The sequence below is a fragment of the Notolepis coatsorum genome (genome assembly GCF_963971535.1).
Source record: "Notolepis coatsorum genome assembly, chromosome: 2".
NCBI classification, from domain to species: domain Eukaryota; kingdom Metazoa; phylum Chordata; class Actinopteri; order Aulopiformes; family Paralepididae; genus Notolepis; species Notolepis coatsorum.
The window spans coordinates 127,033,229-127,048,332 of record NC_140166.1 but is presented as its reverse complement, the minus strand read 5'-3'; the positions used below and the strand labels follow the sequence as shown (position 1 = coordinate 127,048,332).

General features: G+C 46.0%; 1 protein-coding gene across 1 annotated transcript in view; it reads right to left on the bottom strand.

Moving 5' to 3' along the window:
• rfc4 (replication factor C (activator 1) 4) overlaps nt 1–15,104 on the bottom strand; it is a 68,673-nt gene that overhangs the window by 8,019 nt on the left and 45,550 nt on the right. The window contains exons 6-9 of the mRNA XM_084308720.1: nt 14,336–14,479; nt 11,784–11,904; nt 4,503–4,628; nt 1,975–2,055 (exon numbers count right to left, since the gene is read on the bottom strand). Of these exons, the coding sequence (XP_084164846.1) occupies nt 1,975–2,055; nt 4,503–4,628; nt 11,784–11,904; nt 14,336–14,479 (472 nt within the window). The remainder of the gene's footprint in view (nt 1–1,974; nt 2,056–4,502; nt 4,629–11,783; nt 11,905–14,335; nt 14,480–15,104) is intronic.

Below are 15,104 nucleotides of genomic sequence, written 5' to 3'. Positions count from 1 at the left end.
CCGCCGGATTTGTGTGGCATAAATGGAGGCCACAGAGGGGAGCTCACAGCCGATGATTTTTGACGCTGTGCGTACAGTTCGTTCTAAATGTCCCCTATCATGGACGGTGGTGTTTCCGTACCACACAGTCATTGAGAAGGTAAGGACACTCTCCACAGTGGCTCTATAAAAACTGAGCATCGCCTCCCTGGACACACCAAACTTTTTAAGCTGGCGCAGGGAGTGGAGCCTCTGGTGGGCTTTGCTAATTATGAGGCTGGTGTTAACTTCCCATTTTAAATGATCACATATGGTGATGCCGAGGAATTTGAAACTGTTCACCCTCTCCACCTGCTGGCCGTTTATGTACAGAGGAGGGTGGACTGCCTCCCCGCGCCGGAAGTCAACTATAATTTCCTTTGTCAAAGGAGATGTTTGAGATGTTCAAAAGCAGGTCGTTCTCCTTGCACCATACAGCAAAGCTATCGACTTCAGCTCTATAGGCCGATTCATCCCTGTTCTTAATTAGTCCCACTACTGTTGTGTCATCCGCATATTTAAAAAATCTGACAGAATCAGAGTGGGAGGCACAGTCATTAGTGTATAGACAGTAGAGCAGAGGAGAGAGGACACAGCCCTGGGGGGCCCCGGTGTTCAAGGTCCTGGAACTAGAGAACAAATTACCTACTTTAACCACTTGTTCTTTGTTTGAGAGAAAATCTAGAATAAAATAGCACAGAGACTCATCAATTCCGAGCAATTTAAGTTTTTCAAATAATTTAAAAGGCACAATCGTGTTAAACGCTGAACTAAAATCAATAAACAAAATTCGTACATAAGTGGCAGATCTCAGTGGAGTTCATCAGATCACCATGAGTTCTCCACAGATCATCAGATCACCATGAGTTCTCATCAGATCACCATGAGTTCTCATCAGATCACCATGAGTTCTCATCAGATCACCATGAGTTCTCATCAGATCACCATGAGTTCTCCACAGATCATCAGATCACCATGAGTTCTCATCAGATCACCATGAGTTCTCATCAGATCACCATGAGTTCTCATCAGATCACCATGAGTTCTCCACAGATCATCAGATCACCATGAGTTCTCATCAGATCACCATGAGTTCTCATCAGATCACCATGAGTTCATCAGCTCACCATGAGTTCTCATCAGATCACCATGAGTTCTCCACAGATCATCAGATCACCATGAGTTCTCATCAGATCACCATGAGTTCATCAGATCACCATGAGTTCATCAGATCACCATGAGTTCTCATCAGCTCACCATGAGTTCTCATCAGATCACCATGAGTTCTCCACAGATCATCAGATCACCATGAGTTCTCATCAGATCACCATGAGTTCTCATCAGATCACCATGAGTTCTCATCAGATCACCATGAGTTCTCATCAGATCACCGTGAGTTCTCATCAGATCACCGTGAGTTCTCATCAGATCACCATGAGTTCTCATCAGATCACCATGAGTTCATCAGCTCACCATGAGTTCTCATCAGATCACCACGAGTTCTCATCAGATCACCACGAGTTCTCATCAGATCACCATGAGTTCTCATCAGATCACCATGAGTTCTCCACAGATCACCATGAGTTCATCAGATCACCACGAGTTCTCATCAGATCACCATGAGTTCTCATCAGATCACCACAAGTTCTCATCAGATCACCACGAGTTTTCATCAGATCACCACGAGTTCTCATCAGATCACCATGAGTTCTCATCAGATCACCATGAGTTCTCATCAGATCACCATGAGTTCATCAGATAACCATGAGTTCTCCACAGATCACCATGAGTTCTCCACAGATCACCATGAGGTCTCATCAGATCACCATGAGTTCTCCACAGATCACCATGAGTTCTCCACAGATCACCAGATCACCATGAGTTCTCATCAGATCACCATGAGTTCATCAGATCACCATGAGTTCTCCACAGATCACCAGATCACCAGGGACTCACCCGCACGGCAATCTCCAACTTCTCAAATGTTCCTTTGTAGCAGATCTCCAGCAGGCCATGGATCATCTCGGGAGGAACCACCTGGGAGAGAGAGGAACGACGGTGTGTGATGAACAACAAGCAGGGAAGTAACACCACATATCCCTCCCAGAGGGTTAAACTACAGATCTCACCCCTACATTCATCCTCCCAGAGGGTTAAACTACAGATCTCACCCCTACATTCATCCTCCCAGAGGGTTAAACTACAGATCTCACCCCTACATTCATCCTCCCAGAGGGTTAAACTACAGATCTCACCCCTACATTCATCCTCCCAGAGAGTTAAACTACAGATCTCACCCCTACATTCATCCTCCCAGAGAGTTAAACTACAGATCTCACCCCTACATTCATCCTCCCAGAGAGTTAAACTACAGATCTCACCCCTACATTCATCCTCCCAGAGGGTTAAACTACAGATCTCACCCCTACATTCACCCTCCCAGAGAGTTAAACTACAGCAGATCTCACCCCTACATTCATCCTCCCAGAGAGTTAAACTACAGATCTCACCCCTACATTCATCCTCCCAGAGAGTTAAACTACAGATCTCACCCCTACATTCACCCTCCCAGAGAGTTAAACTACAGATCTCACCCCTACATTCATCCTCCCAGAGAGTTAAACTACAGATCTCACCCCTACATTCACCCTCCCAGAGAGTTAAACTACAGATCTCACCCCTACATTCATCCTCCCAGAGAGTTAAACTACAGATCTCACCCCTACATTCACCCTCCCAGAGAGTTAAACTACAGATCTCACCCCTACATTCATCCTCCCAGAGAGTTAAACTACAGATCTCACCCCTACATTCATCCTCCCAGAGAGTTAAACTACAGATCTCACCCCTACATTCACCCTCCCAGAGAGTTAAACTACAGATCTCACCCCTACATTCATCCTCCCAGAGAGTTAAACTACAGATCTCACCCCTACATTCACCCTCCCAGAGAGTTAAACTACAGATCTCACCCCTACATTCATCCTCCCAGAGGGTTAAACTACAGATCTCACCCCTACATTCATCCTCCCAGAGAGTTAAACTACAGATCTCACCCCTACATTCATCCTCCCAGAGAGTTAAACTACAGATCTCACCCCTACATTCACCCTCCCAGAGGGTTAAACTACAGACCTCACCCCTACATTCATCCTCCCAGAGGGTTAAACTACAGATCTCACCCCTACATTCACCCTCCCAGAGGGTTAAACTACAGATCTCACCCCTACATTCATCCTCCCAGAGTTAAACTACAGATCTCACCCCTACATTCACCCTCCCAGAGAGTTAAACTACATATCTCACCCCTACATTCATCCTCCCAGAGGATTAAACTACAGATCTCACCCCTACATTCACCCTCCCAGAGGGTTAAACTACAGATCTCACCCCTACATTCACCCTCCCAGAGAGTTAAACTACATATCTCACCCCTACATTCATCCTCCCAGAGGATTAAACTACAGATCTCACCCCTACATTCACCCTCCCAGAGGGTTAAACTACAGATCTCACCCCTACATTCATCCTCCCAGAGGGTTAAACTACAGATCTCACCCCTACATTCATCCTCCCAGAGAGTTAAACTACAGATCTCACCCCTACATTCATCCTCCCAGAGAGTTAAACTACAGATCTCACCCCTACATTCATCCTCCCAGAGGATTAAACTACAGATCTCACCCCTACATTCACCCTCCCAGAGAGTTAAACTACAGATCTCACCCCTACATTCATCCTCCCAGAGAGTTAAACTACAGATCTCACCCCTACATTCACCCTCCCAGAGAGTTAAACTACAGATCTCACCCCTACATTCACCCTCCCAGAGAGTTAAACTACAGATCTCACCCCTACATTCACCCTCCCAGAGAGTTAAACTACAGATCTCACCCCTACATTCATCCTCCCAGAGGGTTAAACTACAGATCTCACCCCTACATTCACCCCCCAGAGAGTTAAACTACAGATCTCACCCCTACATTCATCCTCCCAGAGAGTTAAACTACAGATCTCACCCCTACATTCATCCTCCCAGAGGGTTAAACTACAGATCTCACCCCTACATTCATCCTCCCAGAGAGTTAAACTACAGATCTCACCCCTACATTCATCCTCCCAGAGGGTTAAACTACAGATCTCACCCCTACATTCATCCTCCCAGAGAGTTAAACTACAGCAGATCTCACCCCTACATTCATCCTCCCAGAGGGTTAAACTACAGATCTCACCCCTACATTCATCCTCCCAGAGGGTTAAACTACAGATCTCACCCCTACATTCATCCTCCCAGAGAGTTAAACTACAGATCTCACCCCTACATTCATCCTCCCTGAGGGTTAAACTACAGATCTCACCCCTACATTCATCCTCCCAGAGGGTTAAACTACAGATCTCACCCCTACATTCACCCTCCCAGAGAGTTAAACTACAGATCTCACCCCTACATTCACCCTCCCAGAGGGTTAAACTACAGATCTCACCCCAGCTATCTGGACGACTGCTTTCTCTGTGATCTCCTGATCCATGTTGAGACGGGCTGCGCACTGCAGGAGGGTAATGGCCTTCCTCAAGTCCCCCTCAGACACCTTCACCAACGCCGCAATACCCTAAGGAGATGAAGACACGAGAAACTAAAGAGTTACATTTCATTTGTAGGTTTTTACTTTGTGTTTCGTGATTAAAAACAGCTGTAATGCCACATTGCAGTTAACATATTGCCTATTTGTTAACCTCTTAACTGGCGCCCAGAAAAGTGGCAATTTTATTTTACTTGAACTTGAGGACTGCATACTTTTTTGCAAACTAAAATACTATACTTTATACTTATAGCACATGCATGAGCCTGGTCTCTTTTGAAAGATAACATTCTGACGTTTCTGATACAATAAATAAAGTTCACTTTTAGTGCTAATGAAATAGAGTCTGAACATAGGTCTGAACTTGAGTTGAACTTGAATATTCACGTATATTTCCCAAAAGTATGGCTGAAAATACACCCTGTGTCCATAGCCTGAAGTCTTGTATAGTACATGTCCAAATTTCATCCGTTTTTTTTAAATAAAAAAATCTGCAGGTTTCAGTTTTCTCATCGACTCCAATGCATTCCGCAGTTTTTTCTCTTCCTGTTTTCGCTCGTGACTTTTCACCTAGATCCCTGATTCGCTCATCCCCACGTAGGGTATCATTGGAAAGTCACACTAATTGGTTACTTACAACCCTGTCCAATAATTTTCGAGATCGCCAAATGATTGACGGAGCTAGAGCCTCGGGAGTCGGGGGTGGTATTAAAAAAAATTAAAAGTCTGCTGTGTACTTGGCGCACGCCTCACATATCGGCCTGTAACTCGAGAACCGCTGAACGGATTTTGTCGCCTGAAACGGCAATCGACAGGCAACACATATGGCTTTAATTATATGAGTACATATGTACATATGTGTATATATATATATATATATATATACACATATGTACTCAGGGGAGGAAACTAACTTTTTGGCTTACCAGCCAACTGGTGAGTAGCTGATTTTTTTTTACCAGCCAAACAGATTTTTTACCAGCCAAAAATAAATCGCTAATTGTATATAATAAAAACGTCTTTGGGGGGGCAGGTGGCGCACGGAGATTACGTTCGTCACCAACACCGGGAGACACTAGGATTCGCCTGTTCGAATCCAGCTCCCGGCGTTGCTATCAGCTTGGCTGGCCTCTCACACTGATACAATTGGCTGTATCAGGGGGTGGGAAAGCTGAAGGGTGGGTCCTGGGCGTTGTGGACAGCGACCCCTACAGTTCGGTCGGGGCGCCTGCTCAGCGAGGGTTGGAACTGAGGAGAGATAGTGTGGCCTCCCACACGCTACACTCTCCCCGGTGAGAACCTGCGCGGCCAGGTTGGCCTGCCCCAGGCTGCACATGCGTCGGAGGAAAGCATGTGACAGTCTCCGGTCTCCCGGACCAACAGTAGGGGAAAGTACGCAACAACCAGGAAGGGTGGGATGGGAGAAAAATCGGGAAAAAGGAGGGGAAGAAATATAATAAAAAAAAAAGAAAAAAAAAAAAAAAGTCTAACGTCGTAGTCGGGTGCGTTTTTGGAAACATTATAGTCAATATAACAGACACCTAGCTAACATGGGGCTGGCTGCTTTGAGCACACACACACACAGGGCTAACGTTAGCTAGCAAGCAGCTATATAGCTAAAATGCTAACTAGAAGCTAACCACTGTATACAGTTCCAATAGACTAACATTACACCTCTGTGATTTAAATGTGTCCTTAGTAACTTATACTCGAGAGACCAGCTCCAGTTGTAATGTCAGTACCTTGGTCAAGAGACCAACTCCAGTTGTGATGCCAGTACCTTGGTCAAGAGACCAACTACAGTTGTAATGCCAGTACCTTGGTCAAGGGACCAACTCCAGTTGTAATGCCAGTACCTTGGTCAAGGGACCAACTCCAGTTGTAATGTCAGTACCTTGGTCAAGAGACCAACTCCTGTTGTAATGCCAGTACCTTGGTCAAGATACCAACTCCAGCTGTAATGCCAGTACCTTGGTCAAGGGACCAACTCCAGTTGTGATGCCAGTACCTTGGTCAAGAGACCAACTCCAGTTGTAATGCCAGTACCTTGGTCAAGAGACCAACTACAGTTAAAATGCCAGTACCTTGGTCAAGGGACCAACTACAGTTGTAATGCCAGTACCTTGGTCAAGGGACCAACTCCAGTTGTAATGTCAGTACCTTGGTCAAGAGACCAACTCCTGTTGTAATGCCAGTACCTTGGTCAAGATACCAACTCCAGCTGTAATGCCAGTACCTTGGTCAAGGGACCAACTCCAGTTGTGATGCCAGTACCTTGGTCAAGAGACCAACTCCAGTTGTAATGCCAGTACCTTGGTCAAGAGACCAACTACAGTTAAAATGCCAGTACCTTGGTCAAGGGACCAACTACAGTTGTAATGCCAGTACCTTGGTCAAGGGACCAACTCCAGTTGTAATGCCAGTACCTTGGTCAAGGGACCAACTCCAGTTGTGATGCCAGTACCTTGGTCAAGAGACCAACTCCAGTTGTAATGCCAGTACCTTGGTCAAGGGACCAACTCCAGTTGTAATGCCAGTACCTTGGTCAAGAGACCAACTCCAGTTGTAATGTCAGTACCTTGGTCAAGAGACCAACTCCAGTTGTAATGTCAGTACCTTGGTCAAGAGACCAACTCCAGTTGTGATGCCAGTACCTTGGTCAAGAGACCAACTACAGTTGTAATGCCAGTACCTTGGTCAAGGGACCAACTCCAGTTGTAATGCCAGTACCTTGGTCAAGGGACCAACTCCAGTTGTAATGCCAGTACCTTGGTCAAGAGACCAACTCCAGTTGTAATGTCAGTACCTTGGTCAAGAGACCAACTCCAGTTGTAATGCCAGTACCTTGGTCAAGGGACCAACTCCAGTTGTGATGCCAGTACCTTGGTCAAGAGACCAACTCCAGTTGTAATGCCAGTACCTTGGTCAAGAGACCAACTACAGTTGTAATGCCAGTACCTTGGTCAAGGGACCAACTACAGTTGTAATGCCAGTACCTTGGTCAAGGGACCAACTCCAGTTGTAATGCCAGTACCTTGGTCAAGGGACCAACTCCAGTTGTGATGCCAGTACCTTGGTCAAGAGACCAACTCCAGTTGTAATGCCAGTACCTTGGTCAAGAGACCAACTCCAGTTGTAATGTCAGTACCTTGGTCAAGAGACCAACTCCAGTTGTAATGCCAGTACCTTGGTCAATGGACCAACTCCAGTTGTGATGCCAGTACCTTGGTCAAGAGACCAACTCCAGTTGTAATGCCAGTACCTTGGTCAAGGGACCAACTCCAGTTGTAATGTCAGTACCTTGGTCAAGAGACCAACTCCAGTTGTAATGCCAGTACCTTGGTCAAGGGACCAACTCCAGGTGTAATGCCAGTACCTTGGTCAAGGGACCAACTACAGTTGTAATGCCAGTACCTTGGTCAAGGGACCAACTCCAGGTGTAATGCCAGTACCTTGGTCAAGAGACCAACTACAGTTGTAATGCCAGTACCTTGGTCAAGGGACCAACTACAGTTGTAATGCCAGTACCTTGGTCAAGGGACCAACTCCAGTTGTAATGCCAGTACCTTGGTCAAGGGACCAACTCCAGTTGTAATGCCAGTACCTTGGTCAAGGGACCAACTACAGTTGTAATGCCAGTACCTTGGTCAAGGGACCAACTCCAGTTGTAATGCCAGTACCTTGGTCAAGAGACCAACTCCAGTTGTGATGTCAGTACCTTGTTCAAGAGACCAACTCCAGTTGTGATGTCAGTACCTTGTTCAAGAGACCAACTCCAGTTGTGATGCCAGTACCTTGGTCAAGGGACCAACTCCAGTTGTGATGCCAGTACCTTGGTCAAGGGACCAACTCCAGTTGTGATGCCAGTACCTTGGTCAAGGGACCAACTACAGTTGTAATGCCAGTACCTTGGTCAAGGGACCAACTCCAGTTGTAATGCCAGTACCTTGGTCAAGGGACCAACTCCAGTTGTGATGCCAGTACCTTGGTCAAGAGACCAACTCCAGTTGTAATGCCAGTACCTTGGTCAAGGGACCAACTCCAGTTGTAATGCCAGTACCTTGGTCAAGAGACCAACTCCAGTTGTAATGTCAGTACCTTGGTCAAGAGACCAACTCCAGTTGTAATGTCAGTACCTTGGTCAAGAGACCAACTCCAGTTGTGATGCCAGTACCTTGGTCAAGAGACCAACTACAGTTGTAATGCCAGTACCTTGGTCAAGGGACCAACTCCAGTTGTAATGCCAGTACCTTGGTCAAGGGACCAACTCCAGTTGTGATGCCAGTACCTTGGTCAAGAGACCAACTCCAGTTGTAATGTCAGTACCTTGGTCAAGAGACCAACTCCAGTTGTAATGCCAGTACCTTGGTCAAGGGACCAACTCCAGTTGTGATGCCAGTACCTTGGTCAAGAGACCAACTCCAGTTGTAATGCCAGTACCTTGGTCAAGAGACCAACTACAGTTGTAATGCCAGTACCTTGGTCAAGGGACCAACTACAGTTGTAATGCCAGTACCTTGGTCAAGGGACCAACTCCAGTTGTAATGCCAGTACCTTGGTCAAGGGACCAACTCCAGTTGTGATGCCAGTACCTTGGTCAAGAGACCAACTCCAGTTGTAATGCCAGTACCTTGGTCAAGAGACCAACTCCAGTTGTAATGTCAGTACCTTGGTCAAGAGACCAACTCCAGTTGTAATGCCAGTACCTTGGTCAAGGGACCAACTCCAGTTGTGATGCCAGTACCTTGGTCAAGAGACCAACTCCAGTTGTAATGCCAGTACCTTGGTCAAGGGAACTCCAGTTGTAATGTCAGTACCTTGGTCAAGAGACCAACTCCAGTTGTAATGCCAGTACCTTGGTCAAGGGACCAACTCCAGGTGTAATGCCAGTACCTTGGTCAAGGGACCAACTACAGTTGTAATGCCAGTACCTTGGTCAAGAGACCAACTCCAGTTGTAATGCCAGTACCTTGGTCAAGAGACCAACTACAGTTGTAATGCCAGTACCTTGGTCAAGGGACCAACTACAGTTGTAATGCCAGTACCTTGGTCAAGGGACCAACTCCAGTTGTAATGCCAGTACCTTGGTCAAGGGACCAACTCCAGTTGTAATGCCAGTACCTTGGTCAAGGGACCAACTACAGTTGTAATGCCAGTACCTTGGTCAAGGGACCAACTCCAGTTGTAATGCCAGTACCTTGGTCAAGAGACCAACTCCAGTTGTGATGTCAGTACCTTGTTCAAGAGACCAACTCCAGTTGTGATGTCAGTACCTTGTTCAAGGGACCAACTCCAGTTGTGATGCCAGTACCTTGGTCAAGGGACCAACTCCAGTTGTGATGCCAGTACCTTGGTCAAGGGACCAACTCCAGTTGTGATGCCAGTACCTTGGTCAAGAGACCAACTCCAGTTGTAATGTCAGTACCTTGGTCAAGAGACCAACTCCAGTTGTGATGCCAGTACCTTGGTCAAGGGACCAACTCCAGATGTAATACCAGTTAGTGTTGTCACGATACTGGAATTTTGACTTCGATACGATACCTTGAAAAGTATCGATACTTTCAATACCAAAAAAAAATAAATTATAATAATTTTTTTTTTATTATAATATATATATATATTTTTTTTTAACAAATTTAGCTTTTGTTGCTGGTTGATTCTCCCCAGCTTCTCTCTGGTACTATACGAGAAGATAAATACACTTTTAAAACCCTTTGTTTATCTTTAGATCAGAGAGAGAGAGAGAGAGAAAGAGAGAGTGGCTGCTGGAGATTTTAGGTCTACTGAGCGCACCTTTCTAGTTATGACCCGAGAGAGAGAGAGAGAGAGCGAGAGAGAGAGAGAGAGAGAGAGAGATTTCTCCGGAGCTATGCTCGGAGCATTTATTAACGTTACATTTTCAACAACATTGCTGCTAATTGGACACTTCATGGAAACGGGATAGTTGTGTCGAGTTCATGTGTGTACTGGTGTAGGATGGGCTCCGGCTCCGCTCGACCGAACATTGGAAACGGGGTAGTTGTGTCGAGTTCATGCGTGTACTGATGTAGGATGGGCTCCGGCTCCGCTCTACCTAACGTTGGAAACGGGGTAGTTGTGTCGAGTTCATGCGTGTACTAGTGTAGTGGGCTCGGCTTGACGTTACTCCCGTTTCCATGAAGTAATAGGTGGCCAGCTAGCTAGCATTAAGCTAACGGAGGAACGACAGCTAACGTTGGCTAATAATAGCGTTGTTTACAAACTGAAGACAGGGCTGCGCTGCCCGGCTGTGAGGGGGAGGAGGCTGCAGCAGCTTGTGTCTGTTGCTCTGAGCGAGGAGGAGGCGGAAGGGCAAGGCTCTGGCAGCGCGTCTGTCTGTCAACAACTTGCGGGAGCAAGCCAGCTGGTACCGATAAGTACCGATACTTTCTGCAGTATCGGTACCAGCTGGCTTGCTCCCGTTGTTGGGAAATGAGTATTGAAGCCGTTTTAAATATTCAGTATCGATATGTATCGATACTTCGATATTTTTGACAACACTAATACCAGTACCTTGGTCAAGGGACCAACTCCAGATGTAATGCCAGTACCTTGGTCAAGGGACCAACTCCAGTTGTAATACCAGTACCTTGGTCAAGGGACCAACTCCAGTTGTAATGCCAGTACCTTGGTCAAGGGACCAACTACAGTTGTAATGCCAGTACCTTGGTCAAGGGACCAACTCCAGTTGTAATACCAGTACCTTGGTCAAGAGACCAACTCCAGTTGTAATGCCAGTACCTTGGTCAAGAGACCAACTCCAGTTGTAATGCCAGTACCTTGGTCAAGAGACCAACTCCAGTTGTAATGCCAGTACCTTGGTCAAGAGACCAACTCCAGTTGTAATGCCAGTACCTTGTTCAAGGGACCAACTCCAGTTGTAATGCCAGTACCTTGTTCAAGGGACCAACTCCAGTTGTAATGCCAGTACCTTGGTCAAGGGACCAACTCCAGTTGTAATGCCAGTACCTTGATCAAGGGACCAACTCCAGTTGTAATGCCAGTACCTTGGTCAAGGGACCAACTCCAGTTGTGATGCCAGTACCTTGTTGGAGGACAGTGGCAGGACACCTAGCATGCATGTTTGTTGGTGTGGGAGGAAACCCATGGATGCCTATTTGAAAAGCTCACACAGGAGAGAATGTAGCCCTGAAAGCAGTGTTTTACCTCTTTGGAGAATTTAAGCTTCTCCTTGTCGCAGATGTCTAGCAGCCGTTCTTCTTGGATCTGATTGGAAAGGGGTTTGAAGCGGAACTTGGAACATCTGGAAGTCAGTGGCTCGATGATCCTAGGAATCACATAAACACATACTGAGTTGAGCTGTAGTTAGTGTAAGAATGTGTGTGAGAGAGAGCTAAAGAGAGAGAGAGCAAGAGAGACAGAGAAACAAGGACATGGATGCAAAGCGTTCTCGCATAGATTTAAGTTACACAACATGCCCTAGATCAGCGGTTCCCAAAATGTTTGGCCGTGCACCCCCTGTCACCTCCCGACCTAGCTCGCGCACCACCCAATGGGGTTCTGTTAGAAAAAATTGTTGCTGGTCTCCATGCACAGATTTAATTTTTTATTTTATCTCTTCCCATGGCGACTATGGATAGGGAATTTCTTTATTTAATTAAAATGTTCACGACAATACTCTGCCAGCATGTTTAATATCCATAATACTAAAGGTTTGACTAAGATTTGTATGAAATTTTATTGTACCACCATTAGCCTACGGTATTCATGTCACGCACCCCCTAGAGGGCGCTCGCGCACCACAAGGGGTGCGCGCACCACAGTTTGGGAACCACTGCCCTAGATGAGCGAGAGGCTAAGCCCTCCCGGTGCCGTCTTGTATTTACATTTACATTTAGTCATCTAGCTGACGCTTTTATCCAAAGCGACTTACAAGTTCTGTACGACAAGCCATCAGGAAGGGCACAACTCTATCAGCTGAGTAACAATGTTCATCAAAGTGTTGAGTGCTACAGTGTAGGTTAGTATATTCTTCTACAACTTGTAGTTGTACTAACACTACTGTGATAAGCTACTAAAAGTAAACAGGACTCGCGTTGCTGTCTTTTTTCTTTGGTCTACTTTTTCTCCTCCTTTTTTTCTGTATTTTCTCCCATCCCAATTTAGTCGTTATGCCAATTCCCCCCTCCCCTTCCTGGTCGTTGCGCGCATTTGCCCCCCCCACTTGCCGGTCTAGGGAGGGTTGATAGATACTATCACATGTCCCCTCCGATACATGTGGAGTCAGCCAGCCGCTTCTTTTCACCGGACAGCGAGGACTCTCACTGGAGGAGCGTAATGGGTGGGAGGCTCACACTACTTCCCCCAGTTCCCTCCCTCCCTCGCTGAGCAGACCTTTACAACGACCAGGATACACAACCCGCCGGCTTCCCACCCGCTAACACTGCCAATTGGTTAGTATGGACGACCGACCATGCCGGAGGTACCGCTGACGGCTGGATTCGATACCAGTGTCTCTGCGGTGGTAGGCAGGCGCTTAGTCCGCTGCGCTACCCAGCCGCCCTTTCTCCCCTTTTTCTGTATTTTTCTCCCATCCCAATTTTGTCGTTATGACAATCCCCCCCTTCCTGGTTGTTGCGCGCATTTGCCCCCCACTTGCCCTACCCAGCCGCCTCACGTTGCCGTCTTGTAGTTGTACTAACATTACTGTGATAAGCCATTCTTTCCATGAGCTTCACGATGCAAACTGACGTTGAGGTCAACGTAATGCCTGCAAGATGTCACTAGGTGAAGGAACGAATCAATAATAATAATTGTTTGCTAGATTTAGATTTATTTGATCAAATTATATTCTGATTTAATATTACTGTATTACATATACGCATATAGTTAGTATGTGTATACTTTGATCAATATTGTTTTTTATATTAATTGACATTAACCTCTTTTTGTCATCTTTTTGAATTGCTATTAGCATTTCCCCCATTGTGAATGTGTTATTCTCATTTCTATGGTCATTACTTAACTAGTGCAGTGCCCGTTCAAAACCAATGCCTTTCCTTTTCTCCACTAGATGTCAACCACATCTATGTCACCAATGTTGGTAGTTTGTATAACTACTATTATACAAAAATAGAAAAATGGGAAGAAAAAGTAGATAAAAAAAAAAAGAGTTCAGTCGATCGGATGTCGAGAAAAGCGAAGGACAGTTATATTTTCTGTATTCTATATTACTTAGATTGTAATGATTAATTATTGATTGATTAGATCATTCTAGTGGTAAGTGATCAATAATGGGGGGCAGGGAGGAAATGGACATGAGGAGGGCGGGACTAACCTTACACAACCAAGTTTCAAGTTTTCAAGTTTGTTTATTATTTGTCATAATAAAATACAGAATACTTTATGAAGAAACAAGCATTTCATCATAAAGTATTCTGTATTTTATTATGACAAAATGACACAATTTTAATAAAAAAGTCAAATCATGGCTCCTCGACAATGTCAAAAACTAGATTTAAATAAATTGTGTCCGATACAGTGTGGCTAAGTTTGTACTGCATTTAAAATGTTCATGTCTATGTAGTTTGTCAAATTGTTATTTGTGGTCCTGTTTTGTATCGCTCGTCTGTCTGAGACCAAGGACCACAATGGAAACAAGTCTTGACTTTTTTGTGTAGCATCCTTGACGTTTTTCTGGAATCTTGTATTGTGCGTGTGCATGCGTGTGTGTGTGCTCCTGGGCCTCGTTAGCCCACCTGCTGACGTAGTTGCAGATGAGGCAGAAGCGCGTGGTGCGCGACTCCTTCTCCATGGTGCGCCTGAGACAGGCCTGCGCAGCGCCCGTCATGGAGTCGGCCTCGTCCAGAATGATGATCTTAAAGGGCGGGCAGGGCTTCCCACTGGACCAGAACACACAGAACACAGAACCCACACGTCATGCAGGGCTTCCCACTGGACCAGAACACACAGAACACAGAACCCACACGTCACGCAGGGCTTCCCACTGGACCAGAACACACAGAACCACAGCACATAGAACCCACACGTCACGCAGGGCTTCCCACTGGACCAGAACACAGAACCACAGAACATAGAACCCACACGTCACTCAGGGCTTCCCACTGGACCAGAACACACAGAACCACAGCACATAGAACCCACACGTCACGCAGGGCTTCCCACTGGACCAGAACACACAGAACACAGAACCCACACGTCACGCAGGGCTTCCCACTGGACCAGAACACACAGAACACAGAACCCACACGTCACGCAGGGCTTCCCACTGGACCAGAACACACAGAACCACAGCACATAGAACCCACACGTCACGCAGGTCAACTGTTCCACAATAGGCTAGTTCAGTCTTCCTATATATTCCTTTATTTTATCTTGTTTTTTAAAAAGGGGAATGACACAAAAGGGGACGTGTATGTTTTCCAACAATTTTATACGACTTCCTTGAAACAGTTTTTAAGTTGTTTGTTGTTATTTTTCCGCAAAGAAACTACTAAACGAGTTTAA